Genomic DNA, 20,157 nt, shown 5'->3' on the forward strand with positions numbered 1-20,157 from the left:
GTCGGGCTTCTACAAGCAGGGTGCTGACGTCGGCGAGGGCGTCAAGTGGATGGCAGACGGGCAGCGGGCGGTGCGGCTGCGTGACGGGGAGGAGGAGGAGATCTCGCTGGAGGAGGCGCGGCAGACCGCCGAGCGGCTCGGCCTCCCCATCCCGTCCCCGCTGCCTGGCGCGTGAGAGTGAGACATCACTCCGACCGGCGGAGGGCAGGCGGCGCTTCGGGAGGCGGCGACGGCAGCGGATGACAGTGCTTGGCGGAGTCGTGACGCACTGCGGGTCACCTCACACCCGCCGCGTTCTCGCACGAGGGGGCTGATTGAGCCCCGCGACACCACCTGGTCCAGTCGCTCGCCAGACTCTGAGAGAAGTGCCTGAGTGCCCAACACCAGAATGTTTCTCTTTCCCGAGAACGCGGAGCCAAAAGAAAATTCGCGACGTCCCTCACGCACGCGGTGTAACCTACACGCTACAAAGGCGCGGGGCGCCCTACTACACTGTGTGTGTGTGTGGTGGTGGTGGTGGTGGTGTGGGGGGGGAGCCCGAGAGCGATATGCCATGCGTGTGTCCGCCTTGTGTTGTTTCATAACATCGAAGGCTGTGTGTGTGTGTGTGTGTGCGTGCGTGTGAGAGTGTGTCGAGGTGTGATAGTGTCCCCACATGCTTAAACTCCTCACAGAGGCCTTGCGCGGCCAAGAGAGCAACTAAATAGCCGTGTCCGCGGCAATGGCCAATGCGTGTCGTATGTCGAGATTCAAGATTGTGTGGACGAGCGGATCAGTATCTAGATACCAAATGACGTGTGAGTGTTAGAGTTGTTGTAGATACCGTGATTGATAAAGGCGCACAAAAACTCTCTCTCTCTCTCTCTAAAGGCGTCGACGAGCCGGCGGCGTATTTATTCGAAAAGTGCCATGGTCCCCATTATATAGGCCAAACAATATAGGCCAAACAGGCACGAATTTCTTGTATGTGCCCGCTCTGGCGCCTAAGCGCCATTTCTTTCTTCAGCTCAAAACTCGCGATCTACAGCGAAAGGCAGCTGAAGCAAGGGCCCTTGTTGTCCCGCAATGGTGCCGACCCAAGGCGAGCTGGGGTGGCCGGACGGCGGAGGTGGTGTCCGAAAGGACGTGGTCATCACTGCCGTGGCGCACGGCTTACCCAACGTGCTCGACGAAGCCGCAGAGATCAAGGAGGCCTTTGGCGAGCGAGCCAAGCTGCTCCAAGACTGCAGCGTCGATGCGCTCGACGAGGCGCTTCAGGACTGCACCGTCTGGTTCTTTGCCGGTCACGGCGCGAGTCTTCAAGACGAGCGCGTGCTAGCCTTTGCGAGCGCGGATGGCGAGTATGAGTCGATTTCGATCGACGCGCTGGCCGAGCTCGTTTGGCCGCACGTGACTCGCGGCTTGGGGCTCGTGGTGCTGACGGGCTGCTGCACGTCCCAACTTGCGATAGCGCTGCGCGACCTGGCGAGTGTTCCGTGTGTCGTCTGCTGGGAGACCCTCGTCGCCGATGAGGCCGCGCGTGCCTTCGGCAGGGAGCTGGCTTGCAAGCTGAGCTCCGATGTCGACATCGAGTTGGCCTTCTCTGCCGCCCGCACGGCGGTGACCTGCCTGACCGAGCAGGGCAACCTTAACGGGTGCGCGGGGCAGGTACAAAAGTTTGAGCTTGCCGATCCGCGCGACGCGTCCAGGGTCCACCAGGGGAGGCCCAACCGCCACCGCCTGATCGTTGCGAACGGGAGGGGGCGCTTCGCTGCAGGCGTGCCTCGAGTGCTCGGCCTCGACCGGCCTGCGCTCGCGGCTGTCCCGCTCGACGCACCTCTAGCCTCGGAGACACACGCGCGGGAGATCGATCTCGGGCGGGTTCGCTCCCAACTCCGTGATGGCAGCGCAATCGTCAGCCTATGTGGCCAGGGTGGCGTCGGCAAGACGCTGCTCGCAGCGGATGTCGTGCATGACGCCGACTGCCGCCGCCAGTTTGCCGACGGCGTGATCTGGCTGCACGTGGGGCAGCGAGGCAGCGACCGGCTCGACAGCCTGATGGGGCGCGTGATAGCCGACGTGCAGACGCGGCTGCTCGGGCCGCGCTTCGATTCTCGGCCGCCTCCCTCAGACTGGAAGCGCGCAAAAGAGTGGCTCGCCAACACGCTCCGCTCTCGGCGGCTGCGCTGCCTGCTGGTCCTCGATGACGTGTGGTCCTCCGAGGTGGCCACGGTCTTCGCGGGTGTCGAGTCGATCGCGCTTCTCATAACGACGAGACAGTGCGAGGTTGCGGAGAGCGCGGCGCTGCTGATGCCCGGCTCATGCGCGCCGCCGATTCACATCGATTGCGTCGAGCCGCGCAGCCAGATGGCCAAGGAGATCTTCGCAACCGCCGCCAAGCTCGCCGTTTTGGATGTGCCCAGCTCTGCCGACGAGGTGCTCGACGCCTGCGCTGGGCTGCCAATGGCGCTGGCGATGGCGGGGGCGATGTGCGCCAGCCAGCCGAGCAGCAGCGAGGCGTGCTCAAAGCTAGCCGCTGACCACCGCGAGGCGAGGCTCGCCGAGCGGCTGCTGCAAGGGCCGTTCTACGCCGCTGACAAGCACGCGGACGCGCACCACCAGTCTTTGAGCGCAGTGATCAGCCTGTCGGTCACCCGCTTGCCGCCGAAGGCGCAGGCGCTCTTTCCAGCGCTCGCGCTGACGCCGCAGAGGCTGCCCCTCGAGCGCAGCCTGCTCGCACAGCTGTGGGACCTAGACAGCAGCGAGACGGAGAGCGTGGTTGAAGAGCTGCGGTCGCACTCTCTCCTCAGCAGCCGCGCCGACGGCAGCTGTCTGCTGCATGACCTCACGCACGCCTACTTGCAGCAGCGAGGCCCGCCGGCATGGGCTCTCGGGCGTTTCACCACCCATCTGACCTCTGCCGGGACACTCGATCGCCTTGCCGCAGAGAGGCACGCGGCGGGGCGGCCAATCCTCTACCAGCTGCTCGCGTGCATCCTTGAGGCTGAGCGGATGGGCTGGCACGCGGCGCAGGGTTACACGCGTATCGGCGAGGAGGAAGAGAAGGCGGCGGCGAAGGCGGCGGAGCGAGGCGAGACGCCAACGGCGGGCGACGGCAAGCTTGTGGAGCGGCTGGAGGCCGCCTCGGACCTCTTGAAGCACCTGTCCGGCAGGGTCAATTTCGAGGGGAGCGTCAAGCTGCTGCGGCGCGCAGTGGCCATCGAGGAGCAGCTCGAGGGGACGCGCTCGGGCCAGGGCGGCCGCTCGAGGCTGCCCGGCCTGCTCAACAGCCTGGGGAGTGCGCTCCGGGTGCTGGCCGAGCAGGCGGAGCTGCTGCGAGCGGAGCTGCTCGAGGAGGCGATGCGGTCGCTCGAGCGCGGGTTGGGGATTCGGAGGATGGAGCTCGGCGGGACGGATAACACCAAGTGCGCTTCCGCAATGTCCAAGATGGCTGCCGTCCTCAAGATGCAGGTCAAGCTGGACGATGCCGCCAAGCTGCTCGAGAAGGCGGCCAAGATCGAGAAGAATGAGCTCGGTGCCGACAGCCCGACCCTGGCACTCACGCTCTACCACCTCGGGGGCGTCCTCGAAGAGCAGGGCCGGCTGGTCGAGTCGCTCGAACAGTATCGCAATGCGGTGTTGATTGCGAAGCAGTCGCTGGGGACGGAGCACGTCGACTATGCGCGGTACCAGGTGGGCACTGCGCGGGTGCTACAGCGGATGGGCAAGGACGACGATGCGCTCGACTTGTACACGCGCGCGCTGCACATCTATCAGAAGTGGTTCGGTCCAAGCCACTGCCACACCATGACTTGCCGCCAGCGGATCATCGATCTCGCCGGCGCCAGCGAGTACCAGGCAGGGACCAGCCCCCGCGCTGAGGCTTTGCCCGCTGCCGCCCAGCGCATCGCGCTCTCCCTCCAGGGCTCGCTGAGCATGCTCAGTGCGCGTGCGGGAGCCTGCTCCGTCGCCGTCAGCTGCGGCGACATGGCCGCGGTGGCAGCCTACCGCGCGGAGATTGCAAACACCCTGCAGCAGCTTCAGCTCTTTGAGGCGGCTTGTGGCTGCGGCGGCTCGGCCGGCAAGGATGACGACGGCGTCCCCGCGTGTGCGTAACTGTCGCCGCGCCAGCCCGCCAGTACAGTACACAGGTGAGTGCTAGTAGTAGTGCGCGAGGGACTCCACAGTCGTGCTCCTAACTAAGCTTCTTATTTTTGAAGGCAGTTCAGTCTAAAATTCTTTGTTTGCACGTGTTACCGGTAGTGCCAGTGCGCGCCAGTCCCGTGCCTATAAGTGTCGTGCGAGGGAGTTTTGTCGTAAAATTCTTTCCCCCCCGCCCCGCGGTCGGTTTCTTTTCCTTGTTCTTTCCGGGTTTTGTTTTTTTTGGAAAAAAGAAATAAAGAAAACAGACACCCCAAGGGAGGGATGGGAGAACGGCACGCCGCCACCACACAGGGATTCTAAGGAGAGGAGTGTGGTGCTAGCCGACGCCCACCCTCGGGCGTCTACCACTTCCTATCTCTCTCCGCAGTTTTTAAAACTCCGTTTCTTACTGTCTATGTTCTTTTTTTGAAGTGACGCGTCCCAGCCCCGTCCATCGGGCCCCGTCCACTCTAAGGGAGCATGTGCATGCTCCGCCAGCACATGCGCTCGCCTCCCTCGGGATCGAACCCGAAGTCCAGCTCCGTGGCAGCGGCGCCAGCAAGAGGGTGTATTCTGGGCGCGTAGCCGCCACCAACGAGCCGGTCGCACTTGTCTCTGCGCCGAACGACACGTACGAGCGAGAGAACGAGGTCTTCATCCGCCTTGGCAACAACCCTCCGCACCCGTCGCTTGTGCTCGCACGTGCCGCCTGCACGGTTGGCGCCTGCACGTACTACATCGCGGACCTCCTCGTGACTTACCTCTTCGATCTGATCACCGATGGCGGTGTTCATGCATCGCCTGGGCGTGGATCGGGCGGTAAACTCCGAGTCGGCGATAGTATACTCATGACGATCGGCCGTCGATCCCGAGGAAGAAGGGTCGTCGGTTGAGCTAGGGAGCCTGGCGATGGACGCCACCGCGACCCCTCGTGGCACCCCGGCGCGCGTGATAGCGCGTGATAACTCCAGGTTTCCAAGGAGTTTGCGTCCGTCCACTGTCTTCGTGGACTCTGTCCTCGTGAAGCCTGCACCCACACGGCCACGAGGCTTGTTTAGCCCGCCACATCGAAAGTGGAGCGAAAATTCAGCCTTGAGTTCTCAGCGCCCTCACGGCCCGCCGATGGCAGACCCGACTCCCTCCATCCGTGTGGCGCCGCCCGATGGTACCGGGGTCCCCATTCCGGAGCAATTCTTCCTAGGGTTAGCGCCGAAAAAGCCCTTAGCTCCGGCTATGGTCCCGATGCCGGTGTGCCGTGTTGTACGATTCTGTCTTTTTTGTGTCTGACCTTCCCCCCTTGTTCATATGTGGGTGTCTCGGTCGTCGGTCGAATGGTGTTGCATGTTCTACGTTTCTTTTTACTATGGGGGAATGTGCTCTGGCCGACGCTACAAAGGGTATCCGGCCCAAGGAATCAAGACCGCATATCTCGTTGACGTTGTCGCTCCTGGGTCCAAAACGTAGTACACATGTGCTATGCCATGTGTCGCCCCTAGGGGCCTCCGGCTCCGCCTACGGCTCTAGCCCGCCTCCCCCCCAGAGAGTGCCCCCGGCGGCGCGGAGCCAGCTGAAACCGGTCTCTACTCTCTGCGCTGGGGTTCCTTTTGGGGGGGGATTTCACCGTGAACGGACGGAATTGGTACAAGAAAAGAAAGCCTGGCATCCCAGACCGCGAGACCTCTAAGCCAGTCCGCCTGCCCCCAGCCCCCACTCTTTTACCAGTGTCCCGTGTCCGGCGTGGACGCCTCTCTAATCCTCATCGATTATCACCCATCCTCCTCCGTCCTGCCCCGCCTCACCGGCGGCGGCGGCCTCGGCGGGCTGGACGGCCTCCTCCGCCTGCTCGCCCGCCTCGCCCGGCCCGGCCTCCTCCTCCTCGCCTGGCTCGACGGCCTGCTGCTGTCCGCCAGACGTGACGGTGATGGAGAGGCCCTGCGCCGACGCGCCGACGACGGCCGACAGCGCGTCCTCCGCCGCCGCCCCCTCGCCCTCCGCCGCCCCCCCGCCCTTGAGCAGGAAGCGGCCGCGCCTCGCGTCGTACGACCCGAAGAGCGAAGCGGTGAGCGGGTGCTGCAGCGGCTCCGGCGGCGTGTCGAGCAGCAGCAGCTCCTGCGGCACATATCCGATCCCGTCGCCGGGCCTGTGCGGGGGGTGGGGTGGGGTGGGGTGGGGTGGGGTGGGGTGGGGTGGGGTGGGGTGGGGGTGGTGGTGGGGTGGGTGGGTGGGGGGGGGGGACTTGTCGGGCGAGGTGAGGGCTGCGGTGAGCGGCTGGTGGGAGGGCGCGTGCTGGTGCGAAGCGCGTGCGAAGGCGCGTGCGAGGGGCGGTGGGAGGGCGGGAGAGCGGCGGTGCGGTCGGCGCCGGTCACGCGTGTCTGCGAGGACGTGGTAGAAGGGCTGCGTCCTCCCGTGCTTGAGCTGGCCCACGTGCATCGCACTCACCCACGCCTCCGATTGGCGGCACTCGCGGTCCACCCCGACGATGACGCCGCGGTAGTTTTGCCGCCGGTGGAGGAAGCACTGCCCCACGCCTGCAAATGAAAGGAGGCGGCCGCGCGTGAGGAGGACGCCGCGCGGAGCCGGCGAGCGACGCACTGCCCCGCGCCGTACGCGACGTCGTTCGGCGAGGCGGCGGCGAGGACGCCGGCGGCCGCGGCGGCGACGGCAGAGAGCGGAGAAAGTGCCGCGCCTGCCGCGCCTGCCGCGCCGGCGCTCTGCAGTGCCGCCTGCGCGCGAATCATCGAGTACTGTGCCTCGGCTGAATGGCTGCTAGATCGCTGTAGCTCAACGCATCTCGGCTGCATCTCGGCCGCATCTCGGCTGCATCTCGGCCGCATCTCGGCCGCATCTCGGCTGGATCGCGCCTGCGCGCTGTCAATCGCCGCCTCGCCCGCCGCAGTGGGCGGCGGCTTGTCGCGCTTCGGCGCAGCGGGCAGCGGGGTTCCGTCCTCGCCTGTCGGGGAAGGTTCCGAGAACGTTCGTGGGCAGGGGCGTGGCAGTCGCCGCACGCCGTCCTCGCAAGCGGCTCTACCTCGCGACGAACCGCGACGAACCGCGGCGCATCTCGGCGCATCTCGGCGCATCTCGGCGCATCTCGGCGCATCTCGGCGCATCTCGGCGCATCTCGGCTGGCCCTCGCGACGAACCGCGACCGAACCGCGACGAACCGCGGCGCATCTCGGCGCATCTCGGCGCATCTCGGCGCATCTCGGCGCATCTCGGCTGGCCCTCGCCGAGCGGCTCGCACTTGACGGGCAGCGAGGTCTCTTTCGCCCGCTCCGCCTCGAATGCCGGGTGGCGGCAGAGGCGGTCGGTGCGGACGTGAAAGACATACGCGCATGTCGAGACCTCCTCGATGAGAGAGATCTGCAGCCCCTCGCCGGGACCGCACGAGAGGCGCACCTGCAGGAGGGAGAGACGAAATCAGAGACGAAATCAGAGACGGCGCAGAGACGGCGAAGAGACGGCTCAGAGACGGGACTGCACACCTCGACCTCGCGCGGCTTTCCCGTCTTGTCGCAGAGCGTGCCGTTGCCGTACCGCATCTTGAAGTACGCGCGCTTGTTCGCCGTCTCGGACACAATCTCGCCGCGCAGCTCCGCCCGCAGCGTCTCCGCAACGCTCGGCTCCGCGCCGCCCTCCGCTGGCGCCTCGGGCTGCGGCTTCTTCCAGTACGTCCCGAGGATGTACTCCTGCGGGCGAAGGGCGGCGGCGGCCATCGGAGCTGGCGAGGGCGGCGGCAGCGAAGGTGGAGGCGGCGAGGGACGTGGCGGCAAGGGCGCGGGTGGGAACGAGGGCGGCGGCGGCGAGGGAGGCGGCGGCGGGCGCGACGGCTCAAGCCTGTGTGATCTGCCCCGGCCCTGTAGGGGTCGGCTTGCCGTCGGCGCCCTTGACCATGGCCTGCTTCTCCTGGTGGTACTGGCGGATGCGGCGCGACAGGCACACCTCGTACGTCCACCACCCCTCCGGCTTGAGGTAGCACTGCCCCACCAGCGGGCCGAGGAACTCGTCGACTGGCTGCGCCGGCGGCGCCGCGCCGGCGTCCGGCTTGCTCTCGTTGCTGGGCGGCTGCGGAAGGTGGCAGCGGTACTTCTTGCCGCCCTTCTTGGTCATCACCACGGTCCGCAGCCCGGCCGGCTCGGCGCCCTTTGGGTAGATGGCGCCCGTCATGAGCTGCACCGAATAGGCGGCACTCCGGTCCGTCGTGGAGATGGGCCGGCCGGCGGCCGGGAGGAGGGCAGCCGCCGCGAGAGCCGCGAGGAGCGGGCGGGCCGCGGCGGGACGAGGCGCGACCATGTCGATGCAAGTCTCCCCGGCGCGTTTTGTGCAAAATAAAAACACGCGAACAAGTGCTCCAAGTCCCGCCGTGTTGTCTAAACTATTGTTTTCTTCAAGTAAGCGGGTCACTGATCCTCCATCCACCAGATCCGACTTTCGACAGCGCACGGAGTCTCCGACAGCCATCCCACTGCTGCGAGCCATCCGGCTCAGCGAGCGGCCCACTCCTTGATTGTACAGCCAATGGTCATAGTAGTTATCCCCTTGCACGCTGCTGAAGAAGCCAGTGGTCCGCCAATAGTCAGAAAATCTCGCAGCGCCTCATCGACGGCCTTGAGCAGCGCCAGGGCCGTAAAGCCAAGGTCGTCGAGCTGACCCTGAATAAAAAATGCGCTCGTGCCGGTGATGGCGTGTGAGAGTGCGTGTCGTGTTCATGTCTGGTGTTCATTATAGCTCCGAGTAGAGGGGGCGGTCTGCTGCTAGGGGAAACGTCGGTAAGCACACACGACACGAGACTATACCTAAGGTGCTTACCGAGGCCCTGGAGAAGACAGGTAGCTCGCTCTGTCGCTCTGTGCGCCGTCAAGAATGTGTCCCCGTGTTTGGAGAGGACCTCCAATGAGGACCTCACATCGTTCTGGTGAGGACCTCGCTCCCCCTTCAGGACCTCTCTCCATTCAAAGTTACGGACTCCGCCTTGCTGCCTCGTCTATCGCACTGTCTCGCGACGTGCCGCTCGAGATGTGTAGGAGAGCAGGGCACAGTACCGTCCTTACTCTGATCGGAGTTATTGCTCATCAGCAGTCTCACGGGAGAGGTCCTCACGGGAGAGGTCCTCACGGGAGGTCCTCACACACGGGGACAACAAAGGCAGTCCTGATCAAACTCGATGGATAAAAGCTCGGTGGCCTCGTACAAGCGCAGCTAGTGCGACCTCTTGAGCGGTAGAGCGGCAACCGACGACTGTGCTCGTCTTGACTGCTCGTCTGGGTGGGAAGGCTGGGCCTGCCTGGCTGGTGCGGAATCTCAACACTGTTTGTCAATTGAATCAGTAAGAAGGGGCGATTTATGTGCACGAGGCGACGGCTACCGAGAGAACCGAACAACAAATCTAAAACCCACTAGAAGCGGTTTCTTTTGTCCTTGCTCCTCAAGGCCGCGTGGACAGCCGGGTGATGCGAGCAAAGCTGCCCGTGCGCCAGGAAACAAAGAAAAACACAAGCCCTCATCGAGTGAGTACGCACTATACACCCACACGACCATATGGAAACAGTGAATCAATAAGTAGGGATCAAAGCGTCATTTGTCAAGTCATCGGTCGCAGTGTCGTTTGCGGCCCGAAGTGCAGTGTCCGTGTCATCCGTGTCACCAGTGAATGTCGACACAGCACGTCACCGTCGAGCTCAACATCCATGACGTCCGCATCCGCTGTGGCGCAGCGGGCGTGATTGACGAGCTCATTGCGTTGGATACCCACACTGACGACACACAGTCCGTCTTTGGCTACATCATGACGTCCGAGCAAGTCAATCGCGTGACCGCTATGGTGCAAGAGCTGGAGAGACGCGGTGTCAAACGCACCGCGGACGGCTCCTTTCCTGCGGAAGATCGCAAGCTCTGGACACGTTGTCGGGACGGGCGTTGCCTGCTTGCAAGCGCATCTGCGTGGAGGGAGGTGACGACAATCGCCAAGGAAGGCATCACCAGCCTTGAACATGTCATGGACGCGCTTGGTGAGGCTGGGTTCGAGTTGGTGTCATCGCACGCACGTGTCACCTATGGTGTCGACACCGAGAAGTACATCTTTCGTCGCGCAGCATGATAACGCTGGGCCGTGGAGCGCGCCTCGAAAGTGGGCGGTACGCCAGTTCAATTTCTCGGCGCACGTCTCTGCCCAATCCAGGCGTGGGAAAACACGTCTGGGTGCTTCTCGCTTGCGAACGCGGCAAGCTGGAAGGCAGTCGGCCCGCGCGGTGGACGCGACCCCCCCACGAGCACGACTGCCTCTTGATGCCTAAAAGCTAAATTTCTAAGATGTAAGAATAAATAAATAAATTAAAGGGACACCTCTACTAGGAGATGGGTAAAAAGGAACAGGTCCCCGCCCTTGCGATCTTTGTGCAGGGTTCTTTGTGGGTGTGGTCGGCGACTAGCCGGGGTCGTCCTCCCGATGGGGGACTAGCACACTAGCCGTCTTCCACATGGTCCCTCGGGTCCCTGCTGCTCCTAATCTCTTCGTACATCCTCCTGCTGATCTCCGCAACGTCCTGCTCCCTCCCTCGTCTCGCCCTGCGCGACTGCTCCGCCTCACCGTCGTCTGCCCTGCGTCGTCTGGCGACGGGTCCTCCATAGTCGGTTAAAAGATGTAAGAAAGGGTGCGTGGTCTCTTTATTTATTTTATCAAGCTCGAAATTTGGCGTAGGGACCTGGCTCGCGGCAGCGAGGTGGCATGCACACGGCTACACGCTAATAGGGTCATGCGGGCAAGACTTGGCCAAAAGTGAGGAGAGGGTTGTCGTTGTCGCCAGGAGGGCCTTCCTCGATGCCCTGCCCCAGCGCGGCGAGGCATCCCACATTGTCGGCTCCAAAGGAATAAAAAGTGTCATCTTGGCATGCGATGGTGAAGAGGCCGATCTCGCTGCACGCGGCGGCTCGCGCTCGATTCACTCCATCAAGCTTGAGAGGCTCACATATGATCTCTCCGAGCCCAACATACAGGTCGAGCCGAGCGTCGAGGAAGGGAAGGCTGGGAGCTGACTCTGAACCATAACCAGGCCAGTATCGAACAAAGTACGCGTCGCCCGTCTCCGAGAGCAGAATTTCTCCACTCGGAGGACAACTCGATATGGCACAGATGCCAGGCAAATCGATCTTAGCAAGGAAGGGCGTAACTGCGTCTGGCCGTTGCAAATCCTGAAAGCTCGTTCCGCGCTCACGATGCACAACTCTGAACGCTTCTCCACTTGTCGCCAGAAAGAGAGCCGCTCACAGCACAGACCGAGACACCAGGTGGTAGCCCCTTTATCGGTGCAGGCAAATGTTGTACGCCCGCCGAAGCTGAAATCCCAGGCAGCTCCCGATTCTCGGGCAGGCCCCACACGAAACAAGCGCCGCTCGTAGTCCACGCCGCGGCCGTGCAAGGGGCCATAGCCGCGCCGACGATTCTGTGCTCGTCCAACGCTGACACGCGCTGTGGGACCGAGACAAAGCGAAAGGGGTCCGCGTCAACATAGCCTGGTGCCTGCTGAACAGCCTGCTCGGAGAGCCCGAGCTGCCCAAACCCGGCATCTCCCCATGAATAGAGGACGCCATCGTTGGTCAAGGCGAGGCTGGTGCCCTCACACGCCGATACCAGGGCTACATTGGAGAGGGCCTCCACCTTGCGCGGCTCAATGACCCAATCGCCGTCGACTTCACCCATTCCCAACCTGCCATGGCTGGGCTCGCCCCAGGCGTACACCTCGCCGTTTGCCGATACGGCCAGAGTGTGCGAGTGTGCGGCCGCGACGCAGCGGATGGACACTGCTCCGAGGTCGATTTGCCGAGGCAAGCCGAACTTTGCCTCCGACCCTTGACCCAAGATACAATAGGGTGGCTCCTCGTCTTCAGGGCCCCCGAGCGACTGCTGGCCCGACAAACGGAGCTGCCCATTGGATACAAAAACGCAGTGGTACCACGCAGCAGCGACCGCGCAGCGATGCCTTCCAAATCGTTGGCGACGCTCCTCCCACAAAAGAGCCTGGATCCCGAAATTGCCTGCAGCACCTCCGGCCCGGTCTCGCAGTGCCATCAGCGTGAGTTGCGCGAACGTAGTGCTCACACACGAACAGCGAGCGAGATCCTCCGAGTGAGGCAGCGACGCAAGCAGCCGCGCGAGCAGATCATTCGGCAAAGACAGCAGAGTCATGTCGCCCGTGACCAGTGGCGTAGTAGTCATGTCGCGGGAGGTGGCGGTGCGCTCGCTCTCCGCTTTGGCCGTGTGGGTTGCGAGCATGTGTGATTACCGGTACAGCCAGCAGGCAAGGTTCGGACTCTTTGGAGAGGTAAGGTATGGTGCCGCCTTGAGACCATACCCCCCCGCCTGCTAGCAGACCTGCTGGGGGTATGGTAGGGCTAGTCTTGGGCGGTCAGGACCATACCCCCCCCCCCACCCCTTTGGGCCGTGATGGTCTGCAGATGGTACCATGCCATACCCCGCAAAAAAAGAATCTTAAAACGCAAACCTCTCCCACAGCACACTGGCACGACAAGGGCGAAATCCCACAAAACCGCACACTAAAGAAAACGCACCTGAATGTATATATATGTCCTGCCTCAACACGCTGCCGATCCGGCGCCTCGCCGGTGCGCTCCGCGCCGTCAACATCGCGAACTGCCTCCTGCTGATCACTGCGGCGGCGCTCGGCTTCGGAAGCCTCTTGGGCGAGGCGGCCGGGGTTCAGCTCCAGGCCATGGCATCGACTGCGCTCGTCTCGGTCTACGTGCTGGGCTTTAGTGGGCTGCTGCTGTGCTACGAGCTGCGCCTGGGCGCCGAGCGTCTCTACGAGGAGTGCGGCTTCCTCTTCACCATGGGCGGCCGCTGCGCCTTTCTGCTGCTGACTGCGAACCTCGCCTGGGCGTGCGGGCCGTGGTGGCTGGTCGCCGCGCTCGTGACCAACGGCAACGCGGCGCTGCACGCGTACTTGCTGATCTCCCACCCGGCCTACACCTCGGGCGGCCTCAAGTGGGACAGCGTGGACGAGGTTGCCGCCGGCGGCGGCACATCCGCGCCGCGAGATCCGGGCGCCCTCGCGCAGAGCGCTGCCGGCGCGCAGAGTGTCTCCGGGTGGGGGTTTGCGCCGGCGCTCGGCGCGGAAGGCGCGCCGAGTGCCGCCCCGGCGCCGGCGCCCACGCGCTACTACGAGGACGACGAGATTTTGTGACCGCGGGTTGTGGTCGAGGTTGTGGGGACGCCGCATGGCGCTGCACTTCAAACTCGAAACTGTTTGGGTATCCGCGTCTCGCCCGCGACGCGCACGTTGGACGTGCACGTGTGCGTGCGCGACGTAGCAATAGTCATTTTAGTCATGCAGCAGTACCTTCGAAAACTCAATGCGGAATAGTGTGCTCTCACCGCCACCCACCCAAGCTGCAGAACATGTGCGGGCCAGCGGTAGCGCCTGACGCCTGTGTGACGCTCTCAAGGAGGAAGGAGTGAGCAGTGAGGCGCGGAGCGCCGTGCGCGGAGCGCGCCCCGAAGAAAATTTTGAGGGTTGTGGAGGGCTAGATGCGATTTCGATTAAGAGTTTGACTCACACGCTAGGAACCACTCGGCCCACCCACAGGCCCAATCTCAAGTGGCGGCGCTCCGCACCTACCCAGTGGCGCGCTCCGCGCGTTCTTTCCAGCGGCGCGCTCCGCGCGTGCTCTGCGGCAGTGCTACTGCATCTTCCGCAGCTCCAGCAGGTATCAGCAGTGAGTTCACCGCCAGTTATCTGCGCCTCCGTTCGTCGCTCTCGTGCTTGATCGTCAGGCCGTGCTCTCACGTCCGCCGGAGCTACCTCGGCTATCGGCACCATTTTACAAGTTTGACCGCCGACATGTCGCGGTCCGGCTCAGTCAAGGCAATGTCGCTCGGCGCTCGCTGGCTCCGTGGATGCTTGTGCTGCTGAGCAATCCAGGCGCACTTTGGCACCCGGCGGCAACGACTTGCGGCGTCAGCATTCGAACGGTTGCGTTGATTTGCTCTTGCTCCCCGCGGTATCTAGCCGGCGCGCTCCGCGCGGGTGTCCAGCTAGCGCGCTCCGCGCGTATGTTCAGGTAGCACCAGCGCGCTCCGCGCGCACCATATCTCAGTGCCTATGCTTATAGCCACTAAAAGCTCGTTTCTGCAGCTTGGCCACCCACGTGGATCGTGGTTGGTGGAGCGAGGGATGCGGATGAGAGTGTTTGGGAGAGGACACCGTGCACGGTGTTTCTTGTTAGACGGCAAGTGAAAAGTTCACATGAAAGTTCACCGGCAAGGTACCCGGAATTGCATATTCTACATCTAGTGCGTGCCCAGTCCCGCCTAGTGTTGTTTGAGCAAGTTTGTTGTAAAATCAGAAGATCGGCCCGCGAGGTGGGGGTATGAGACCGATCCATCGCAGTTCTCTTCCTCCCCATCCAAGCGTTTGCGCTTCGGCGGTTTGTGCATTGTGGTGAGAGAGATTTTAGCAATGTTGTTGTTGTATGTAGTGGTGCACCTCCGAGAAATCATCGGAGGTTAGTCGCTCCTCATCGCAAATCCTGTCAGCAGAATCCTCCTACGGGAATGTACGTCAGAGCCACATACACTGAGAGAGAGAGAGAGTACACTGAGAGAGAGAAGACCGAGGTCACAACTGAAAATTCTCAGCGTGACACAATCCCGAGCACTGGGGCGGCGCCCCTCCGCCGCCGCCTGCCGGCCAGCGCCCCGCCCTCCGACCGTGGCCGCTCGAACATGGGCGCTTCCGCGTCCAAACGGCTCGAAGCTTGGCGTCGCCACGGCGGCGGCGACTTTGAGTCGGTGCTGTCCAGCGGCGCATACGCGCTCGTCGACGCGCGGTGGATCGTCAAGTGCGCCAGGAAGGGCGGCGTCCTCAAGCACCGCCAGGCCCTAGGCAAAGAGGCCTTCATCTCGTCCGCGTCCCTCATCTGTCCTTGGGGCAGCCTGCCTGTCGTCGTGCTCTCCTGCCCGTGGCTGACCAAGGACCACCCAGACCCGGACGGGACACAGCTCCGCCGCGTCGCAAAGGCGCTCGAGTCCCTGCTGACTCACAGCCCATACAAGCGGCTCGCCGTCTTCTGGGACTACCTCTCGCTCCACCAGCACCCCGACCCCGCCAATGGCGGCATGCGCACAGAGGCGGAGGACGCGCTCTTCAAGCAGGGACTGGACTGCCTCGGCACGCTCTACTCCCACCGATACACAACTGTGCTGCGGCTGACCACCTTCCCGGACGGCCACAAGGCGGAGAACCAGCCCGAGGGGTCCAACGTGGCCGCATACTTCGACCGCGGCTGGTGCTTCACCGAGAGCTGCATGGCGAGCCTGACCAAGGACGACAAGAGATCGCTCGACCTCGGCAGGATGCGAGACGACACAGGATACGACTACCAGGCCCTCAAAGCCGTATGCGCTCAGGGCGGCTGCCGACGCCCGCCGCTGCTGCCGTCTCAGTTCGCGGCGGAGCTGGAGAGTAAGACCTTTGCGAACGGCACGGATGACATGCCGCTCGTGACGCGGCTGTACGAGGGCGCCTTCATGGAGCAGATTGGAAAGGCGACCATGCTGTGCTACAGCAGCCTCGGTTGGGGCGACGCGGAGGCGGCGCAGCTGGCAGAAGTGATCACGAGCGGTGCGGCGCCGATGCTCGAGGAGCTCCACCTCGACGGCAACGAGATTGGCGACGAGGGCTACAAGGCCCTGGCCGCCGCAATCCGCAAGGACGGGGCCGCCCCACGCTTGTCGTTGGTCTCTGTGGATAGCAAGCCGGCAGAACTGGTGGCCGCGTGCGAGGATCGCGGCATTTTGCTCTGAATACATATGACCATGGTCGGGTTTCTCCCGCCATACGTGCAGTAGATCTAGCCGTCACGCCCGCGGGGCGGTGTGACCGGAGGTGTGCTGACTGCCGTGGGACTGGCGTCGGCGCGGCGGGCGGGGCGCCGCGCGTTCACTGCACACCAGGTGACCACTGTCGCTGCGCGCATGTCGGTTGTGTACTGGCTACACTGCGCCCCCTACTGTAGAGCCCCCTGCGCCCCCCAATCTCTCAAGCATCCAAGGGCGCTGTGCTCAGTCCTCAGAAGACACTCCCCCCCCGGCAGGAGCAGGACGAGACCGATCAGACAGAGATCCACACACGGTGATTGGACTTTGGAGGTTGGTGCTGTATTGGTGGACGTGTACACACGACAGAAATCAAGGAAGCTGCGCCGGGGGGGAGGACGATTGTACTCCACTCTCTCTGTAGGACGATTGTACGGCGAGACCTCACTTCATAGTACGGTATGGCTACCGCCGTGCGTTCGCGGTCTCGTTCTCGCCGCGCGAGAAGGGCGTGCAGACGGCCCGCTGCAGCATCCAGACCTCAAAGTCGACGGCGGCGAGCTCGGACGGCCTCTCCTTGGTCTGCTGGTCCGAGTTGAGGCACACGCTGCCAAACTTGGCGCGGTGCGCCTCGACGGCCATCTCGCGCGTCGCGTCGGCGACGGGCTCGGCTCCGCGCTCCGCGCCGCGCAGCTCACCCACCATGCCCCCCCAGTCCTCGCGCCGGCGCTGCAGCTCCTGCTTGTGCTCGAGAGGCGCGCCCGGGTCAGGCACCGCCTCGAGGATCACCTTCGCGGCGCCGATGGCAGCCTCAATGTCGGACGCCTGAAGAGTGCACGCCTGCGTCGCCGCGCGGCCGCCTGCCTCCTTGTCGAACCCGATCCGCGACGCGCCGCTCGACCTACCGGGCGTGTCGGGGGGACATGTGCATGTGCATGTGCATGTTGTTGTTGTCTGGGGGTGTCATGGCCAGAGGGCTGCTCTCGGCCGTGGCGCGCGCCGCTGCAGCATCTTGACGTTGGTGCCGCCCTTGCCAATCAGCCGGCCGACCACATTGCGCGGCACCATCACGTAGCCGTGCACGTCGAGCTTCTGCGCCATCGCCAGCCGCTCCTCGATACGTTTGGCGGCGAGCGTGCACTGGTTCTCGAACTTGCCCCGGATGCGAAAGAAGCCCGTGGCGCCTCCCTCGCCGCCGCCGCCGCCGCCTTCGGAGGCGTCGCCGCCCACCTCGCCGCCGCCGCCGCCCTCGGCCGCCGCCGCCGCCGCCTCCTTGGCCGCCGCCGCTGCCTCCTCGGGCTCGACGTAATCTATGACCGCGCCCGACTCGCTGGCGATCTGCTTGATGCCTGCGCCGCCCTTGCCAATGATCGCGCCGACCCACTCGTCCGGGCAAGGCAGCTCGAGCACACCACCCCACGGCTCTGCGACGACAAGGCGCGCCGCGAGCGTCTCGCGCGCGCCGTCGCCGTCGCCGTCGACCAGGTCGTCGATCAGGCGCCGCGCGCTCGCCGTCGCCTCCTCTCCGCCGAGGACAGTCACGTGGCCCGTCGGAAGCAGCGAGAGCGTGGCGCCCGAATGCGCGGCGATCGCGTCCCACATGAGGTTGTCCTTGCCGGTCAGCGCCGCCTTCTTCTTCCCGATGCTCCGCACCAGCGGCTGCTCGCCGAGGCCCTCCGCCGCGCCCTCGAGCTTCGTGCGCCAGGTCGCCGCGCTCGAGCCGCGCTCGTCAAAGAGGTAGGCAGCGCCCTTGAAGTGGCAGATCTTGGAGCCGTTCTGCGCTGCCTCGGGCTCGCCCTCCTTCTTCGCCTTCTTGACCAGCACCGGCGTCGGCTCCAGCGTCATGATCTTGACCCACTCAGTGCCTGTGGGCAGTGCCGTCGCCAGGCCGCCGTCCACGAGGCCGAGCGTGCTGGCCGCGTAGGCGACCGCTCCCTTGCGCACGTCCTCGCCTCCGTCGGTGAAGACCTCCTCCCTGACGCCCATGGATGCGAGCTTCTCCTCCACCGGCTCCACAGCGGCTGCCGGTGTCGGCAGCTTTGCGGCCGGCGGTGCCTTTGCGGCCGGCTTTCCCGGTGCCACGGTGGACGTCGTGCTGAACATGGCCATCGCCTTTGCACGCCTGGCCGCGAGCTGCTCCGGGGTCTCCTTGGAGCCTCCACCCTTTTTCTTGGGCGCCATGTGGTCACCTTTTAGGAGAGTGCGGCGCGTGGCGCAAGCAAGGCTGAGGAGACCGTGGGTTCGCGCTCCTTGATGGTCGGGGCTCCCATCCCATTTTTCGCGCGCTTCCAGCCGTCCTATGGTCGTAGCTCGTCGAGCCGTTGCATGCGCCCAAGAAGAGAAGCATGGACTTACTCCGAACATACCTCCTTCCCGACGACCCCTAGTTAGCTATCGGCCTCCGCCTGCGCGTTCGCTGTGCCTCCGATCGCGGATCGCGTCGGTCGCCCGCAGCAGCTCGGCCATGAGGCCCGAGTCGTAGTGCGAGTGGCCGCCGGCCGGCACGACACGCAGCTCCATCTCCGGCCACGCCTCGTGAAGCTCGTACGCCGTCGACGGCGGGCAGATGATGTCGTTGCCGCCCTGCACGGCGATGCAGGGGATCCGGCGGAGGGACTCGCCTATTCACAGCCCGAGGTGGTGTGAAGAGACGCTGTTCACAGCTGCAGGGGATCCGGCGGAGGGACGCGCCGCCCGCGCGGACCAAGTCGAGCAGCTCGTCGTCGCTGGCGAAGAAGGCGCGCCGCTCGGAGAAGGTCGAGGTCAGCCGCGCCTGCACCGGCGCGTGGAGGTGGAGGGGCAGGGAGGCGAGGGAGGGAGGCAGGTGGAGGGAGGGAGGGGCAGGGAGGCAGGTGGAGGGAGGGAGGGAGGGAGGGAGGGAGGGAGGAAGTGCGGCGGGCGGAAGGAGGGAGGGAGGGAGGGAGGGAGAGGGAGAGTCGGCCGTGACGGATTCGCGCCTGCACCGGCACCCACCCGCCGCCAGAGGAGAGACTCGAGGAGGACGCGTTGCCTCGGCTCGCCGCCGCCGCAGCAGCCGCAACCGCCGCCGCGACGTCCGAGAGCGGCGTCAGGCCGTCCTCCGACGCGCCGCCCGGCACGTGCGCCTGCAGTCAACGGGGGCTCCGCCAGGTGAAGGGAGGAGCACTCGCGACACGCCGCCCCGGCGCGCGCCCACGCGCTGCCTCGATGGCTCGCTGGTAGAACTGGCGCGCCCTCTCGACGGCGCCGCCCACGCCCGCGCGGGGGGGCATCGGCAGCGCCGACTGCTGGCTGAGCGCGCACGCGATGTGCGCGCTGAAGCCGTCCTCGCTCAGAGCGGTGCGCACTGCCGCCTCGGGCGCAGGAGGATGGGGACGTCGGAGGGGGGATGGGATGTGGCACCGAGGAGGCGACTCTAGCCTCTTCACTCCTCTCCTCTCCCCTCTCCTCTCCTCTCCCCCCTCCCCTCCCCTCCCCTCCTCCCCTTCCCTCCCCTTCCCTCCCCTCCCCTCCCCTCCTCTGCTCTCTCCTTCTCCTCTCCTGTTGGCTCGCCTCGGGTAGCTCCACGCCGCCGCACTCCCACCGCGCCGACGAGGGAGACCAGGCCCACGTGGCGCGGAGGTCGGACGGCTGGTCGTCTGTGCGGGCAGAGAGAAGGGAGCTGTGAATGAACGGGGGGCGTGAAGAGCGGCTGGTGAGTGAGTGAGTGAGTGAGTGAGTGAGTGAGTGAGTGAGTGAGCGAGTGAGTGAGTGAGTGAGTGAGTGAGTGAGTGAGAGGAGAGAGAGGGAGGAGAGAGAGGGAGAGAGAGGGAGAGGGAGAGAGAGAGAGAGAGAGAGAGAGAGAGAGAGAGAGAGAGAGAGAGAGAGAGAAGGGGGGGGGGGGGCTAGAGAACGTAATCCCTTTTCTCCCAGTAAGCTAAACGTACGTACACCGAGAAAATCCGGTGCTCCAAGGGGGCAAATCTTTCACACCTGGTGCTTCATACAACCAACGTAGGTAGCTGGGACCTGAACTAAGTGGAAGTTGCGGAGAAAAGTTCGAACGCGTTCTCTCACGGTGACCAAAAAATGTCCACCTCAGAGGCACCTCCGGAGGCAGGCCGCCGCACGCCGGCGACACAGCTCCAGCTGTCGAACTGACCCGCAGCTCCTCTCAGAGCGGGAACTGTGACGAAAGTTGACTGTTAGACTGAGGCAACGTCAGGAATCATCTTACGACCGACATG

At 64.4% G+C, this 20,157-nt stretch overlaps 5 protein-coding genes across 5 annotated transcripts in view; 2 read left to right on the top strand and 3 right to left on the bottom strand.

Moving 5' to 3' along the window:
* Positions 1-5,740: 5,740 nt before the first annotated feature.
* EMIHUDRAFT_467789 (hypothetical protein) lies at positions 5,741-8,420 on the bottom strand. The gene is made up of 4 exons (XM_005785898.1): positions 7,960-8,420; positions 7,608-7,811; positions 7,367-7,521; positions 5,741-6,262 (listed from the first exon to the last, which is right to left on the bottom strand). Exons 1-4 carry the CDS (start codon positions 8,413-8,415, stop codon positions 5,872-5,874), a joined length of 1,206 nt encoding a protein of 401 aa, XP_005785955.1. The 5' UTR covers positions 8,416-8,420; the 3' UTR covers positions 5,741-5,871.
* Positions 8,421-10,872: 2,452 nt separating this feature from the next.
* On the bottom strand, positions 10,873-12,391 carry EMIHUDRAFT_229685 (hypothetical protein; the record flags this gene model as incomplete). The annotated part of the gene is made up of 2 exons (XM_005785899.1): positions 10,873-11,310; positions 11,396-12,391. 2 exons carry the CDS (start codon positions 12,389-12,391, stop codon positions 10,873-10,875), a joined length of 1,434 nt encoding a protein of 477 aa, XP_005785956.1.
* A 310-nt stretch (positions 12,392-12,701) lies between these two features.
* EMIHUDRAFT_111798 (hypothetical protein) lies at positions 12,702-13,319 on the top strand (the record flags this gene model as incomplete). Its single annotated transcript, XM_005785900.1, has 1 exon — positions 12,702-13,319. One exon carries the CDS (start codon positions 12,702-12,704, stop codon positions 13,317-13,319), a length of 618 nt encoding a protein of 205 aa, XP_005785957.1.
* A 1,541-nt stretch (positions 13,320-14,860) lies between these two features.
* EMIHUDRAFT_229687 (hypothetical protein) lies at positions 14,861-15,940 on the top strand (the record flags this gene model as incomplete). The annotated part of the gene is made up of 1 exon (XM_005785901.1): positions 14,861-15,940. One exon carries the CDS (start codon positions 14,861-14,863, stop codon positions 15,938-15,940), a length of 1,080 nt encoding a protein of 359 aa, XP_005785958.1.
* A 2,403-nt stretch (positions 15,941-18,343) lies between these two features.
* EMIHUDRAFT_229689 (hypothetical protein) overlaps positions 18,344-20,157 on the bottom strand; it is a gene marked incomplete at both ends in the record, with an annotated part of 2,216 nt that continues 402 nt past the window's right edge. The window contains 3 exons of the mRNA XM_005785902.1: positions 18,344-18,535; positions 18,657-18,725; positions 20,019-20,059. Of these exons, the coding sequence (XP_005785959.1) occupies positions 18,344-18,535; positions 18,657-18,725; positions 20,019-20,059 (302 nt within the window). The remainder of the gene's footprint in view (positions 18,536-18,656; positions 18,726-20,018; positions 20,060-20,157) is intronic.

Source organism: Emiliania huxleyi (genome assembly GCF_000372725.1).
Source record: "Emiliania huxleyi CCMP1516 chromosome Unknown EMIHUscaffold_157, whole genome shotgun sequence".
NCBI lineage: Eukaryota > Haptophyta > Isochrysidales > Noelaerhabdaceae > Emiliania > Emiliania huxleyi.